This window comes from Mauremys mutica, chromosome 8 (genome assembly GCF_020497125.1).
Source record: "Mauremys mutica isolate MM-2020 ecotype Southern chromosome 8, ASM2049712v1, whole genome shotgun sequence".
Classification (NCBI taxonomy): domain Eukaryota; kingdom Metazoa; phylum Chordata; order Testudines; family Geoemydidae; genus Mauremys; species Mauremys mutica.
The window spans coordinates 13,824,084-13,841,033 of NC_059079.1; the positions used below are offsets into that span (position 1 = coordinate 13,824,084).

Consider the following 16,950-nt stretch of genomic DNA (forward strand, 5'->3'; position numbering starts at 1 on the left):
GCTTGCCTTATGCTATCCACAGATACACCTGAGGCATTGCTGGCCTTGAAGAAGGACTTCCTGAAGAAGACATGGCACTTGCAGTGCTATGGAGCCTGCTGGTCTAAACTTACTGTTGCTTGGAAGCTATATCTTAGTGAAATGCTCTGTCTAGGTACCTTGCAACAGGGTGCCCTACCATTTGGAAATTTTGGGTGAGTGCAAAATGTTAAGGCCAAAACTCTCAAACTTGGGTGCATACAGTTAGGCATGTTTGCACTGGCTTGGATGTCTCTCCAGCATGCTCCCAAAACAGGAGCACAGCAGTTTCTCAGGGTATAAACAAAAGCTTCAGATAAGGAACCCTCCCTGTCTACGTACAAATGAAATCATAATGAAAGCCCTTTTCTGGGGACCAGTCAGGAAAGCCAAATCTCTTCCTGAAAGACTAGACAAGCCACTCCTTATTTTCTATCTCCTCTTATACATGGTATTTAGGCCCACTAGGTTAAGAAGCTCCTACTTCATCTGTTCCCTAGACACTTAACAGCTCCATATTTTCGTTCCAAACATCAGCAGGCCTGACACAAAAAAGAAGAGGTTTAACCCTTAGCTCTGCCTAGGTTACCTTGGCCCAGCTACCCAGGCCAAGGAGGCACATGGTTAGTGTACCTCATGACACATGTAAATTTCTAACGAGGCACCTAAAAGCAGCCTCTTTTTCAGAGATGCGGACATAGGTTTGTTTGGATACAGTGGTGCCTCAATGCCATGATGATGGCTGCACAAAAACTGCCAATAGGCCATTGAGCCAGAATCTATGAATTCCCCAAAGTTTTCAGTGGTTACCAAGAATACAGCTCTGGACTAGTGATGGGCCCAAACTAAACACGTCACATTGAAACACCCCAGAACTTTGAAGAAATTTGGGCCCTGTGTTGACAGGACTGACTTTAAAACATAACTCACATTTAACTATATGTACTGAGCAGCATCAGATGCTGACAGGCTGAAACTGATCCTCAGTGCAGTGTCTTTATGATGAAGAGACTGGTGTCCAGATACCCCTTTTTATTAAGAGAACTATGTACAGAAATGATTTAACAAACTTGCTGCTGCTCTGTGTAGCTGCAGCCTGCAACTGTCCTGTGCTGAGCTTCTTCGTTTCTGTCCCGGCACAAAGCACGTCAACAAAAACCAAAGTCTGCATAGAGTGTGTACATGAAGGGTAGCATCTCTACTCTTCCTGGAGGACTTGCTGTATATCTCACTCTGCAGAGGGTGAGCTCAAAGCCTGTGCATCACTTAACCCTCATGTAATGCTACCCAGCTAAAGTGGTGCAGAGCCTTGTGCTAAAGTCACTTCCAGAGATGGATCATTCCTACTAAACCAAGCTTCCAGTTATTTCCATAGAAAGGTATTCTATTGCATTTTTGTCCACTAGAGGGAGTGCTTGGCTCATCCGTCTATCTCAGGATTTAGAATCATGGTAGCTGTTTAGCTATTTTAGAGGTTTGCAGCTTTACTGATCTTAAAAGTAGACAATGTAGATAATGATACTTTTTAATTGAACAAGCTGAAAACTATTTGTCAGTCCAATCAAAGTTATCACATGATTAATTTCAGAAATTTTAAGAGGCGCTCTATTAAGGCATTGTAGGAAGGGCAATGAAAAACCACAATAAAAAAAAAGACTTATTTAGCTTTGTCTTTTATCTATCCAAGTATCTGTTGTAGGTATTACTAAGGGACTGGTAGTCATAATATGGTTGTCATAATATGGTCCTGATCCATCGAGGCACCTAAGCATCTTCAAGCTTTAAGGATGCAAGAAGTGCCGTTGCATGAAAAGGACTATTCATGTCTTTAAAGTTAAACATATGCTTGGATGAATCACATACTATGGGCATGACCCAAAGCCCACTGAAGTCAATGGAGAACTGTACCTCCACTATTAGACGCCTCATTTGTTGAATCCCATAGAGATCAAATTTTTCTGGTCCTTTTCAATGGCTACATGCAACCACTAGAGAAAATGATCAGGTAACTGGAATCAAGTGCCAGCAAAATGTCGATGGGACACAGCTCTACTTATCCTTCATTCATACATTCACACCACTACCACCAAAATGGCCCAGCGACTGGACAAGATCAGTTCATGGACAGAACAGTTGGCTGAAACTGAACCTAAGTAAACGGAGGTGATGGGCAAAAGAAAGCCTTTTGAAGAGTTAGCAGCCACAGTACAGTCTGCTTTCATTGAAGGTACACACATTGGTCAATATAGTATATACTTTAGAACTCTTGGATTCTTCACTGAGGCTGTGCTCTCGTATAGCAGCATCTGTGAACAACACTTTCTACCATCTCCAGTTGGCTAGGAGACTGCATCCTATCCTGACATTATTCACACCTTTGTCACCTCTTGGATGGACTATTGCAATGCACTATACCTGGGCATGAAGCCTTCAGTGCTTAGGAAACTAAAAGAGAACACTGCAGCACATCTCCTCAATAGCATAGGCTATCACAATGTCAGAAACTGAGAAATGCATGGTCAGGCCTAGAGATTGGAGCATCGGGGGTCCGGCCTAGCAGTCAGGCCTGGGGTTGGAGCCGGGGGTCAGAGCAGGAATCAAGAACGGGGTTGGCACATGGTTGGAACAGGAACAGGCACAGGGTGGGGCTGGAACAGAAGCACCAGGGGATATTCTCTCTGAGGTAGCAACGTTGAACAGACTGGAATGGCTGCTCTCCTTGGGAGCCTATATCCCCGGCCTTGGGGTCACCTGGTTAGACCTTTGCCTGTGGACTGGCTGAATGCTGGTTAATTGACATGGAGCCCTCAAGTAATCAGGCTTAGGAATGACTCAGCAGGGTCAGGCTGCAGGATGACTCAGCAGCACTTGTTAGGCTCAGAGATGACTCACTACACACAGGCCTATCAGACCTGTCCTCCACCCTGTACACTGGCTTTCCATAGGCTATTGCAGGGGTCGGCAACCTTTCCGAAGTGCTGTGCCGAGTCTTCATTTAGTCACTCTAATTTAAGGTTTCGCGTGCCAGTAATACATTTTAATGTTTTTAGAAGGTCTCTTTCTATAAGTCTATAATATATAACTAAACTATTGTTGTATGTAAATAAGGTTTTTAAATTTTTTTTAAATGCTTCATTTAAAATTAAATAAAAATGCAGAGCCCTCCCCCCGCCCCCGACTGGTGGCCAGGACCCGGGCAGTGTGAGTGCCACTGAAAATCAGCTCATGTGCCGCCTTTGGCACACGTGCCATAGGTTGCCTACCCCTGGGATATTGAATTAAGTTCAAAGTCTCAGTCCTTAGCTTCAAGGTGCTCCATAGCCTGGGCCCAAGATATTTAAAAGGCCACCTAAAGCTTTGGGATGAAGACCATAGTTGACAACTCTGTTCCTCTGGCACAGTGGAATGCTTAACAATAAGGGTAAAGGTCATCCGCATGGAAGGTAAAACTTTTGCGGGGTCCAGTCTGAGTCTATGGAATGAACTCCCCCAGGATCTAAGGTCCATCACAAATTCATCACCTTCCACTCTAAGTGCGAGGCACATTTATTTGACTTTGCCTTCTCTAACATTAATACATAGCAACGTGCATACAAACCAAACAAACAAACCACACAACACAACCCTACCACCAGAAGACACTCCACTGCATACACTTCTCCTCCGGGGGAGAAAACGAGAACACAAACATGTGACAGATGTTAGGCACATTGCATAATGCACTACTGGAAAGCACTCAGTTACTATAGTGATGAGTGTAGTATAGGAACTAGAAAAGAAGTTGACTTCAGTGGTGTTTGGATCAGGTCCTAAATTAGCATCATATTCAGGAATTAAGATTTATAGTATTAAAAACAGTGTACCTCAAAATGTCTATGAAAAAAAGGAAGTATGTGAAGGGTAGTTCTCTCAAAGAATCTGATTACTTACAGTGGAAGGTATTTGAATACAGGAAAAAATGTAACCATAAAATACAGAAGTGGGGAGGGATAGTTTGAGCATTGGCCTGCTAACCCCAGGGTTGTGAGTTCAATCCTTGAGGGGGCCACTTAGGGATTTGGGGCAAAAATTGGTCCTGCTAGTGAGGGCAGGACGCTGGACTCAATGACCTTTCAAGGTCCCTTCCAGTTCTAGGAGATTGGTATATTTCCAATTATTATCTTTAGAAGTGTTAGTTCTAAATTGCTGCACAGAAAATTAATGTTAGTTAGTGTGATAATTATACCGTAAGCCCAGGCTTTTGTAGGCTTATTGTTCAATACAGCTGTCTTACCATATATGGCATTCAGGTGATATTTACAAGATCGATGGTTTCTGCATGCAGAAATTAATTCCAGCTCTTGTGGATAAGACACTGTAGTATTCATGACTGAGCCGGAGCCCTGTTGAAGTGAAACAAAATACCATATTCTATTGTTATCAGTGAGGGGAAAGAATGATTCCCTCATGCAGCTTGAGCAAAACATTAAGAAAGTAGAGATGCAATTCACACAAGAGCCATCAAAATCTATTCAACTGGAACAGAACAGCAAGGAACGTGTGTGACCAAGTTTGTTTACACTGAGCTAATCTGCCTGTGATTTCAAGTACACAAGGGCTTTAAATGAAAAGTTATAAGGCTTCTAATTAAATGCCGGCAATACAGAGTACCTCAACTTCAGGGGAAACTGATTTGGAATACAAATATTAACATGGTGCCTGATCCAGAGCTTCCATTGAAACCACTGGGAGCTTTTCTATTGACTTCAACAGGTACAGGATCAAGCCCATATTTGAGAGTCTTCTTTTATTCCCATGTATCCAGCTGTAGCGAGTCGGTGTGGCTCCCCTCCTGCCCAGCAGAGGGAGCTCCCTCCCAGATGCCCAAGTGGGCTGAGTCATCACGTCCTGTCCCCGCCCCCCGGAAGTCAATGGGCGGGGCAGGAAGTAGAAAAGGAGAACGCCAGAGCTCAGTCAGGAGCCAGCCACCGCCGCGAGCAGACGTGCCGGCGGGAGCTCCAGACTGGGAACCCTCCAGGACCCGAGGCAGCGATCAGGACTGGCCCCCATTGCCCCGTGCCCGGTACGACGAGGAACCCGCGGAACTTCCCTGGGATCGGAACCCGGAGCAGCCGCTAGGACTTCCTCCCGCCCGGTACGAGGAGGAGCCGCCGCCACCGCCACCGCTTCCGCCCTGCTGCTATCCGGAGGAACCATCGGAGGCAGCCTGGCCGGACTTCCAGCAGGAGTTGCCGGACCTGCCCCCAAGCCCTGGTCCTTCAGACCCCATGCCGATGGACTGGTCTGAACTCACGGCGACCGAGGAGCAGGTACCGGTAGAGGGGGAAATGGAATGTAGCCCGGGGATAGCCGACCCCTGTCAGGCTATAGGCACCGAGGTGCCCATGTCGGTGTGTTGCGGTCAGGACCCCACTGACCAGCGGCAGTGCTAGCCGCTAATAGGGCCCCGGGCTGGGACACAGTGGAGTGGGTGGGCCTGTGTCCCCCCTGCCACCCCACTCACGGGTGGCAGTCTCCCCCTCACCCCAGCGCAGACAGAGATGCCTGCACTAATTTGAGCGATTGTTATTGCTCAGCTCCTGCCACCAGGACCTGAGCCCTGTAAACTGCTGTTGCCCAGTCCCTGCTCCAGAAGGCCTGGGCTTCTATTGAACTGCTGTTGCCCAGCCCCTGCTCCAGAGGGCCTGGGCTTCTATTGAACTGCTGTTGCCCAGCCCCCTGCTCCAGAGGGCCGGGGCTTCTATTGAACTGCTGGTGTTCAGCCCCCTGCTCCAGAGGGCCGGGGCTTCTATTGAACTGCTGTTGCCAGCCCCCTGCTCCAGAGGGCCGGGGTTTATATTGAACTGCTGTTGCCCCGCCCTGACTGAGGGCCTGGGCCTACACTAATTGACTGGGTGCCTGGTGTTCAGCCCCTGCCTGAGGGTCTGAACCTGTGAACCTTCCCTTGAGACTGATTGCTGTTGCCCAGCCCCCTGCTCCAGAGGGCCTGGGCTTATAGAAACTGCTGTTGCCCAGCCCCCTGCTCCAGAGGGCCTGGGCTTATAGAAACTGCTGTTGCCCAGCCCCCTGCTCCAGAGGGCCTGGGCTTATAGAAACTGCTGTTGCCCAGCCCCCTGCTCCAGAGGGCGTGGGCTTATAGAAACTGCTGTTACCCAGCCCCCTGCTCCAGAGGGCCTGGATCTATGTTGAGACTGATTGCTGTTATCCAGCCCCCTGCTCCAGAGGGCCTGGACTTGTATTGAACTGCCATTCAGCCCCCTGATCCAGAGGGCCTGAAGGTACTGAGACTGATTGGTGTTCAGCCCCTGCTCCAGAGGGCTTGAGATGTGAGACAGTGCTACCCTGATTCTTGCCGTCCCACCAGTTAGAGGGGACAAAGAGCGAATTGGTGTGGCTCCCCTCCCGCCAGCCGGAGGGTTGAGCCCCGACCACCAGCTTACACCAGCTCATTGTTTTGACCCCATCTGAAGCTCTGCAGATACTTTCCTGAAGTTAGACGCACAACTTATACCATCTAACCCATTGCCAGCATTTCAAGTAAAGCGGTTCAAAGAATTAGAAGCAGAGCTCCAACGCACATTTCAGCCAAGTTCAATTCCTAATGTTATAAATGGAATCATAACATACATATAATCTCACTTTTGGTATAGAACACCTTGGAAAGCATTTCTTTAATTTCACCTCTAACAGGATGTGCATTGCTTTACTGCTTAAATCTCTCCATATCAAGTCCTCCCGCTAATAAAATAAATAAATGACCAAGCCCAGCAGTTAGAAATTGTTGATGTGCCTGATTGCACAAACCAGCCCAGCCTTATTTCTAGGAGGCATTCCACAAATAACTTTCATTATATATTATATGTTTCTGATCTGTTATCTGGAAGAAAAAAAAAGGTAGCTCTAATGCATCTATAATCTCATGGAGAAGGCATTTGACTGTGCAAAGCAGCCATTTATATTAAAGGTCATCCGAACTTTGGGCTGCAGACAGATTTGACAGCTGGGTTCACAGAGCATATAGAACAGAATTTTAGATTTCAGTTGCACCTTTTTCATCCCAGATCACTTTAGAAAACAAAGATTTAGATTCCGGTGATGCAGTGACTGCATAGGCAAACCTGACAGTCATTATGAGTCAGGCAATAACTCACCCACATCCTTGGACTCTGGAAACTATTTTATTGAGACAGGCAATGGAGAAAAATGAATTGCCATTACCTTTAGTATTCCTTATAGTGCATGGCGCTTTTTGTTCCTTGTAACAGAATTCTACAATATTCAATTTGCCGGACTGCCAAACTTCCCCACAGATAATTTTAGTTAACAAAACATTACATATAAGTTACAAAATCAGAATCCCTCTCCCATAAAATTAGTCAGCGTGCCTGAGGTTGGTCCAATGATCATTTCACTGATAAGACTTATTTGACTTTAATGTGTAAATAGAAACTTGGTTAAATATATTCCCTTGCCTAATATCTGGGAATTTGTTTCAAAAAAAGTCAATGACCTTCAGAATGCATCTTGGGTCCCTGTGATTTGATTTGTGCTTATGTCAATGATTTACAGTATTCTGCAATGTTCAGAATCTGGAGGTTTTTCTATTCTACCCATCAGCACTGGAACCAAAGGGTCTCCAAGCCAAAGGAAAAACTTGTTTCCAACTATTTTATATGAAATATTTACATACGTAAAAAATGTGGTGGAGCCTGAATGAAGTTTCTCCTCTGATTCTCTTGATAACTTATCTAATATGTCAGGATACAGTTACAGCACATAGTGAGGTAACAGGATTGCCTTCCCAGAGGTAAGTCTATCTCCATATAATTTAAGATACAGCTTTACATTACTGTCTATCTGGCTAGCCCATCAATTCAGTCTCAAATGGAGGCATATGGGCACTGTTATCTGTAAACAGCTACCAGAAAAGAATATTGGCAATCATCCAAATCATGGTCTAGTAATTGGTCTCGTTATATGTACTGTTTGTATGTAGTTTATTCTTTTTAAGGAGAATATTCATTTATTTTAAATTTACTGTGCTATATTTGTGCACTTTGGGTTGCTATCTCCTCGATCAAGCTTTATATATCATTAATCTTTTGCTTTCAATTGTAGTGTTTGCAACACTAAAATTATTTCATATTTATGATTTGCTTAACATTCAAATAATGAATTGGGAATTATATATGTCTTTATATTTATTTCCCATTTTATATCTGTCATTTTGGCTTTAAAAAGGAATAAACAAGTGACATTTCTTTAAAGAAAACCCTTTTATGATAGAAAAATCATTGGATTTTTCCTGCAGTTGTTAATTGCAAACTTGTTTTAAAGGCAAATACGATTTTGAAGGCTCAAAAAAGGTATCAGTGATAATTGGAACATGGAGGCAAGGAGGACGTAGAAAGAAAAAAATGCTTGGTAGAGATACATTTAATTATGAAGGCTTACTCTGGTAATCCCTTTTGAAAGTGAACAAAGCAAAGATTGTTGATGTTTGATGAACTTATCAAACAAGGCAGAATAATGAAGAGGTAAATTTAAAAAGCTAGGTGAAGGTGAGCCAATTAAATACTTTATGAAGTGCTGAAGGATATAGCCACCAAATCCTACTGTCAGGACGAACATATATGTTTTCCAGAGTGTTCTGTCTTCAGGTTTCTGCTGTTTGTCTGGAGATCCAGTGCGTTTTCATCTAGCACACTGATCTGTATCCACAGGCTCCTTTGCTGAGCTTTTGTGTGTTCATTTAGTATTCTCTCTTCTCAAGCTTCCGATGAATCCCTAATGTACCCCATACCTCCTCTAATTATCAGGATTTCTCTTTGGACCATAGTCTCTTAAGTAAAACAGGTTGCTCATTAGTTAATCGCCAAAAATAATCATCATGCTGAGGGTTAGAAATAAACTCACAAAATGTGTTTTGAGCTGAGGCAGACACAGTCCTCCACAACACAAAACACTGCTTTATACAAATACAAGTTGCAAGATTGAGGGGCAAATGCTCGTAAGTACTGCTCTGGGTGGTGAGACAAATATTTTCCTGGTGCTATGTATGAGCTTCTTTGAGGATCTGCTCCAAAGCCCGTTGAAGTCAATGAGAGTCTTTCCATGGCTTTGGATCAGACCTAGAGAGAATGATGTCTGTGTCCATTGAATTTCTGAGCCTTAGACATCACTTTTTTTTTATTACTCCTTACATGGCTAAAACGTCCTTTGAGGACAATGAGAGTTTTCCTAGAGTAAGCTGTGAGTGAGGAGTCTTGTATAAGGCCCTCTGTGCCTCAGCCTTAATAATTGTTTAGTGTCCTTTCCTTTGGGGGATTTCGTTTCCCTATACGCTTTAGCGTACAGTGCATTTCAACAGTATCGTTAAATTAGACTGTAAAATTATAAAGTGGATTCCATATACTCACACAGATATTGTTTGGTTGTGTTATCAAAACACTGGGGAAAATTACTGGTTGGTGTAAATGTGCCGAGCTCTGTTGACTTCAGTGGAGTTTCACTTATTTATACCAGAAGAGAATTTGACCCTTGGTCTTTACAGATTTGAACTGTTATTCTGCTCTCAGTTATACCGATAAATATCCAGTGTAATACACTGATGGCAAAGGGATTTCACAGGCATAAGGAAGGGTAGAATTTAGCCCAATCACATTTAGAACTGTACTGACATGGTTTCATTCCATCTATGCATTTCAGAATCATCTCCAAATTTCCATTAATGTTTTTAAACTCTATTTTGACATTGGAATGCCATGTTCATGCACTTGCAATTACATTATCTTGACAATTTTGGGATGAGACGTGAGGGGAAAAGCAAAAAGTCAATTTTACTCTAAACTTTTATATTTTTGCCATTCCTCCACTTCACTACAGATTATTTTGCTTTCTTTTTCCTTAATGTAGTAGTTGCACCTTATCCTTTTGCAATATCCTCTCCTACTGTATCTTCTATTAGATCTGTCTATTATATTCATAGCCTCCACTTTAAAATTGCCTCTCACATTAATTATATGCTTTCCTTTACAAATTGTCCTCAAAAAGGCTTCAAGGTCAAAATGCTGTTTGTTTGTAATTTTTACTTGGATTCTCAGTGTGAATTCAAATCAGCTTTTCTTCCATTTCCAGCATTCTGTTTCTGGACATCTTCTAGAATGTGGGTATAATCCATTATTTATTAGGAGGCTTAATGAGTGTTGTAAAAACCAAACATAAATCACATACACCGTACTGGAAAAGGATGTAATCTACTGATAGAGCAGGAAACAGGAGATCAAGACATCCAGTTCCTGTTTTTGCTTCTGCCACTGGCAAATTCTAATGGTCAGATTTTTAGCTGGTGCAACCTGGTGTAGCTTCAATGACCTTCAGTGCAGTTACACTGATTTACACCACCTGTGGTTTGGAGCCAACTCTCTCCAGCAAAAGGGTCTAGTTTCCTCTAAAATCTGTGCTTGTATGGAAAATGGCTATGATTTTCCTGCTGCTTGGCTCCACAGCTATTACCTCTTCTTAAAACTTCACTCCAAAACTTAGGCCAGTATCATTTACTCTCTTCAGAAGAACCAGCAGAGATGTCAATACTCCGGCTCCTGTGAACTGTCAGCTAAGCCAGTGGTCAGAATGGACTGGTTGCTTTCCTTGCCAAGAGAAAAAAGTAAGTCTCAACCATAATGTATTCACTTATCTTCAGATGTGTCCATGATGAGCATGTATACAGATTAATTATATGTATTATGCATATTCATCGTTTCTGAAACATCCAGTAAACTCATCCAAATATGATAAACATAATCTTGTATTAGAAACACGGGGCCTGAGTCTCCTCTTACTTACGCTGGTGTAAATTAGAAGTAATTTAATTTAAGCCAAAAGTGTTACTAAGGTGCAAAACTGGTGCAAAGGAGAGAAGAATCAGGCCCGCAATATTTGGCCAATAGTTTTCTTCTTTATCTAGCTAGGTTTTAATTAAATTTCCATTGACTCAGTGCAAATATTCAGATATAGAAACACTTTGAAAAGCATTTGTTCATCAGCTCTGTTTACTCTGATTTTTGTATCATTTCACGTGTTTCTTCACAACTATTAAGTATTGGTCATAACTTATATTTTCCACTTATATTGTAGGCAGAAACCAAGAGGTCTAGCATATAGAATGAGTGGGAAAGGAAGAGCCATACTCCAAATGGGATTGCTCTTCCTCTTCGTTTTGTTCAGTTTGATAGGCAGCAGCATCTACCATTAATCAGCCACAAATGCTGTGCACTTTTCAGGATCTCAGTTGCGATTTTTGTTTGTCTATGTCTAATATTCCTATAGCTCATAGCACATTCCACTACAAAACGTATGTAAAGCTTAATGCCACATCAAAGGCATAGAACAAAGGCACAAGGCGCAGAATTTGGAAACATAAACTAACTATACCAGGCGTTAGGCCTAATGGAACAGGAACATTAGTTAAAACGTGTGCAATTAACAGAAAATAAGGACTGGGAAGTTTCCATACTCCATCCGAAAGGCCTGCGGTACCTATATGATGTTGAAATTAATAAGTAATCTATTCCACCACTGTAAAAGAGCCACTTGGTTCAAAATAATAGGTGTTATTCAACTCAGACTGGTGTAAATCAGGAGTAACCCCACTGAAGTCAATGGATGTACACCAGATTTACAACAGCCCATCGTCTCTCACGTTATTTTCATTCTTGCTAAGCCCTTTAACTTCCATAGCTGGCTGCAGTAATATTTATTTATTCCTAAATAATTAAAACACTTTCTAACAGGTTAATTTATAAAGGAGATTTGTTTTTACTACTACCTTAATATTTAATCGAAATCTTATCATTTCTGGATATAAAGTTCTTGTTAATTGGCCAATTTCTTTGCCTTTTTTTTTAATTTAATGTGATTTAGTACAGATACAGAACTTTGCTACAGCCTGCCAAGTTTAAAGGGAGTAAATGCGTTGGTCATCTCTGGGATGAGGCAGCATGCCGAGCAACAGAACCATGTGCAGTAAGCCAACGCTGTGGAAAAGATTTTCAGTGTGAGGAGACAGGTGAGTGAAATGCTATCAGGAACAACAGCAAATGAAGTTTGGTCCTGGATGAGAAAGAGTCAATAATGAGAACAATGGACCAGTTCCTCGGCGCAAATTCTCTGGCTAGATTACATCTCCCATGATGCACTATGTTCTCTCCTTGTGGTAAGGGAACGGAATGTGTCCTATGAGTCCCTGGATGTGGTGCATCGTGCAAGGTGTAGTCTGCCCAGATTTCAGATAATGGCTTAATCACAACTTCTCTCATTTCAGGTGTTCTTTTTTTGATGAAAAATTAAAATTTGTGGAAAACTGGTAGCTTTCATGAAAATTTTGTTTTGTCAAAAAACAACAAAAAAACCAAAACAACCAAAAACTAAAACAATTTTCTATCAAAAGAGTTTTGACAAAAAAAATTTCTACCAGCATGAGCTACAGCAGAATCAGGAGATTCTGCAAGTGGCTGTCCCTGCAAGATTGGGTTTCATCAGTATAGTTTTTACTTACAACACAATAGTGCCAAGTTCTGCTTTCTAGTATACAATACTATTATAGATATTATGAAACATGTACACCATACCTAGGGCCAGATCTTCACACCAATTTACTCCAGCTGCAGATATGTTCCTTCATTTTCAATGGCACAAGCATTCTCAAATTGTGCCTCGTGCAAACATTCATTTCTGAAATATAATTATTGTAACAAATTCCCAAAACACCTTCTGCAACTCAAACAGGCAAAACTGTACATTAACCTGACAGAGTTAATTTCACTTAGCCAACTGAAGAAGCTATTTATTCTTGTAGTTCCTATTCAGGAACATGATCTTAGATAATTAACATACTGGAGCATCAGCAAAATGAACTTGACAAGATTCCCACACAGTGGATCCATTATTTCGAACTTAGGAGGTGTCCAACCCAGGCTCCACAGTCGTGCAGCACTGCACATTGCAAGGGAAAGTTTTAGGATGGTTTCAAGTTCAAACTCTGCTTTTCTCTAAACAATAAGGCCCAAATCCTGGTCCAAGTAACCCAGATAAGCATTAGGACGATTTGTAGATGCAGGGAGGGAATAGTCCTTTCTTCCAAGCTATAGTGATGTAGCAGAAAGCACTGAAGAAGTTCTTGTGGCTCTTTTGCCCATCGCTGTAGTGAAGAATAGCTAGCAGATCAGAGCTCCACCAGCTTGCTGCCCCCCTAAACTCCTGCTCAAAGGGGTGCATGAAGCCCCATGAATCACAAGGAGTATATGCCCCGACCTAGTCTTCTGGAATCCTGCCCCCTCTCTGCTGCAGGCAGAAGACACCAGTTCTACTACTGCAATAGTGTATCTCTACCTGGGAGGGTGAGAGGGCAGTGTGACTTCCTAAGATATAAGAACAGACAGACTGGGTCAGATCAAAAGTCCATATAGCCCAGTATCCTGTTTTCCAACGGTGGTCAATGCCAGGCGCCCCGGAGGGAATGAACAGTGCAGGTAAGACATTGTAATACATATGAAAAACAATCGCGTGACCACCTTTAATAATGCCACCATTTGCCAGCCCTGACCACACAGAGATTTCTGAGATACCAAGCATTCCCCTGTACATGAATAGGGGTATTGTAAATGCCAGTGTGGGGGGTAACTTATCAAATGGTGACTTTTTAAATGGTGGCCACTTGTACAGTTTTCTGTGAACAAGACACCTTGCCTACTAGCTAAGAAAAGATTCACTGACTCTGATGCAGGGAAGTGTAAATTAGTTTTCCCTACACCTGCTGGCCTCTTGAACCAGAGTGGGGAATTCATCTTGAAGGGAAGCAGGTGGCCTATGGCAGCTTAACATCCTGCTGAGGGGATAAGCTCTGTCACTGGATCCCTGGATGCTCAAGCCATACTGCTACCACAGCCAGGGCTGCACATACTTAGATGTCTCCTATACACCACACCACAGAAACACTAACCCAGGAACCAATCCCTGTTACAAACCCTGTTGCCTGCTCTGTTCCCATATCTACTCTAGCAAGACCATCAGAGGACCCAACCACATCAGCCACACCATCAGGGGTTCATTCACCTGCACATCTACTAATGTGATACATCATGTGGCAGCAATGCCCCTCTGCCATGTACATTGGCCAAACCAGACAGTCTCTACGTAAAAGAATAAATGGTCACAAATCAGACATCAGGAATGGTAACACACAAAAGCCAGTAGGAGAAAACTTCATTCTCCCTGGATATTCAATAACAGATTTAAAAGTAGCCACCCTTCAACAAAAAAACTTCAAAAACAGACTTCAGAGAGAAACTGCAGAGCTACAATTCATTTGCAAATATAATACCATTAATTTGGGCTTGAATAGGGACTGGGAGTGGCTGGATCACTACAAAAGCAATTTCCCCTCTCTTGGTATTGACACCTCCTCCTCAGTTATTGGGAGTGGACCATATCCACCCTGACTGAATTGGCCTTGTCATCGCTGGTTCCCCACTTGTAAGGTAACTCCTATCTCTTCATGTGCCAGTACATTTATGCCTGTATCTGTAATTTTCACTCCATGCATCTGAAGAAGTGGGGTTTTTACCCATGAAAGCTTATGCCCAAATAAATCTGTTAGTCTTTAAGGTGCCACCGGACTCCTCGTTTTTGTGGATACAGACGAACATGGCTACCCCTCTGATACATGTACATATGCACTTCAGGTCGCTGTATTAAACGTCACCTTGTATGTAACGGAGAGCCAGACTGTAGAGACGGATCTGATGAGAATAACTGTGAGGATGAAGATACTGAAAGCCTCTGTGAAAACCTAGACCCAATTCCTGGGACTGAAAGAGCAGCCCAAGGGTGAGTAATTCATCTGTATTTGCTGTTCTTGCAGTCAGGCCAGGGTTACATTTTTTATGTTGCTCTTATTCAGTAGTAGCATCATTTTTCTATTAATTGAGCTCTGACAGCGTGCATGTACTGTACAAAACAGAAGGACAGTATTGTCCCTAGGACTTCACAGTCTAAACGGTACAGCAGTGAGTAACAAGGGAGGCAGCATGCTGTAGCAGACAGGGCACTGGACTTTGAGTCAACAGGCATGGCATGTGATCCAAGTTCTGCATCTGACTCCCTCTGTGAGCGTGAACAAGTCACTTTAACTGCAGTGCAGACATGCCCAGAGAGGTTAGCACCTGCAGCTGGCCTGTGTCAGCTGACTCGGTCTCACAAGGCTCAGGCTAGAGGGCTATTTAAGTGCAGTGTTGACATTCGGGCTTGGGCTTGGGCTTGCCTGGCAGTGTCTAGAGCCCAGGCTTCAACCCAAGTGTCTACACCTCAATTAAACAGCCCCCTAGCCTGAGTCGGCTGACACAAGCCAGCCACTGGCATTCAATTGCAGTGTAGACATGCCCTGTTTGCCCCTCAGGGTAATAATAATAATTCCCCACCATTGTAATGCCCTATTAAGCTATAACTTTCTCTATTTAATGAAAGCAATATATGAAGTGAAAAAAAAACATTCTGAATGCTAAGCCTGATTGCTTTCCCCTCTTAGAAGAATTAAGAGCATTGATTCAGAGCATTCAGGGCCTGTCCTCAGTGTACCTACTCATAGGATGGACCTTTGGTCTGACTCAATATGGTCATCCTTATGTTCTTGAAGAGAATTTCCAGTTCTGAGGAATTTCTAAGTGGACATCAGTGTATGCTACTCTCATTTCAGGCTACCAAGTTAGCAAAAAGATATTGACAAACTGAAGGGAATTGAGAGAAGAACATCTAAAATGGTCAGGGAGCAGGAGGAAATGACTAATATGGAAAGACTAAGTGAACCAACTATGAATAGTGTGACTAAGTGAGAGCAGTCTTCGAGTATACGGAGGGTGTTAACACCCAAGGGGGAACAGGTAAATGGGAGAACAACTAACAGAAGAGTGATGAAATTGAGAAACAGAACATTTACTTTGACTATCAGGAAGAACTTTGTGACAGTGAGATGGAGTAGGAGGCTGTGAAATGATTTCCCACGGGACTTGATGAAAACCCCATAATTTGGGACATTTTTATAACTCTACCTGACCAAACACTAGAAAATGAACTGCAGAGAACCATGTTGTATTGGAAGAGAGATGACCTGGATGATTTCATTAGTGTCTTCCATCTCTAACTTATGATTCTACGATACTGTCTTTGAAATAACAGGCTATTTGTCTCATTTTTAGTCAGAGAGAAAAATCACTTTAGTTTAGTTCCCACCGGAGAGGACAAAAATGGAGAGGTGTGGAATCAAAACCTCCCATTTATGAAGTCGAAGATCCTGAGTCATTGCTATTCTAAGCAATGTCTGAGAACAGAATGTATGTAAAGTCAAAGTGGAGGGACGGGGCGGGGAGGGGGGAGAGAAAAGGTAGCAATTTTTTTGTAATAGCAAAGAAAGCTATAGTTAATTTCTGGCTGATGTCTCTTTTCATTAAAGATACAATGTTCTCACACAAGAAGAAATGCAATTTGTATACGATCCTAAATATTACGGAGGCCAGTGTGAGTACATTTACAACGGAGAATGGCGGGAATTGAAGTATGACTCTGCATGTGAACGTTTGTACTATGGGGATGATGAGAAATATTTTAGAAAACCCTACAATTTCCATGTATATCAATTTCTAGTAAGTATTTAAGAGGTTAATTTAGCAACATTTTCTCACTAGGAACTGAAGTTTGCCTTAGAGATGTTATGTAGATTTTCTCAGGATAGAGATTACCGTTATTTGCAGCAGTAGAAAGATCACATTGAAGACCTACTTTCATGGATGAGCAGCCTCATATGCTCTAGGGCTGTTACTGAGATTGTGCATTTTGATACAAGAGATTACTAGGGCAATTCCATATGCTTCGGGGACAGTA

General features: G+C 42.7%; 2 protein-coding genes across 4 annotated transcripts in view; one reads left to right on the top strand and one right to left on the bottom strand.

The window, feature by feature from the left end:
* Positions 1-7,338, bottom strand: part of FYB2 (FYN binding protein 2) — a 65,375-nt gene extending 58,037 nt beyond the window's left edge. Inside the window, exon 1 of one of the 2 annotated variants that reach the window (XM_045028414.1) lies at positions 7,237-7,338. Coding sequence is in view for 1 of the 2 variants with exons in the window: in XM_045028411.1 (XP_044884346.1) it covers positions 4,292-4,303 (12 nt within the window). In the remaining variant the exon portion in view is untranslated. Of the gene's footprint in view, positions 1-4,291; positions 4,386-7,236 lie in introns of those variants that run through there. The other variant, XM_045028411.1, reaches the window with a different exon arrangement.
* Positions 7,339-7,607: 269 nt separating this feature from the next.
* C8A (complement C8 alpha chain) overlaps positions 7,608-16,950 on the top strand; it is a 37,816-nt gene continuing 28,473 nt past the window's right edge. Inside the window, exons 1-5 of one of the 2 annotated variants that reach the window (XM_045028416.1) lie at positions 7,608-7,825; positions 10,564-10,684; positions 11,941-12,085; positions 14,760-14,904; positions 16,523-16,712. In XM_045028416.1, coding sequence (XP_044884351.1) covers positions 7,716-7,825; positions 10,564-10,684; positions 11,941-12,085; positions 14,760-14,904; positions 16,523-16,712 — 711 coding nt within the window. In that variant the 5' untranslated portion in view covers positions 7,608-7,715. The remainder of the gene's footprint in view (positions 7,826-10,563; positions 10,685-11,940; positions 12,086-14,759; positions 14,905-16,522; positions 16,713-16,950) is intronic. The other variant, XM_045028417.1, reaches the window with a different exon arrangement.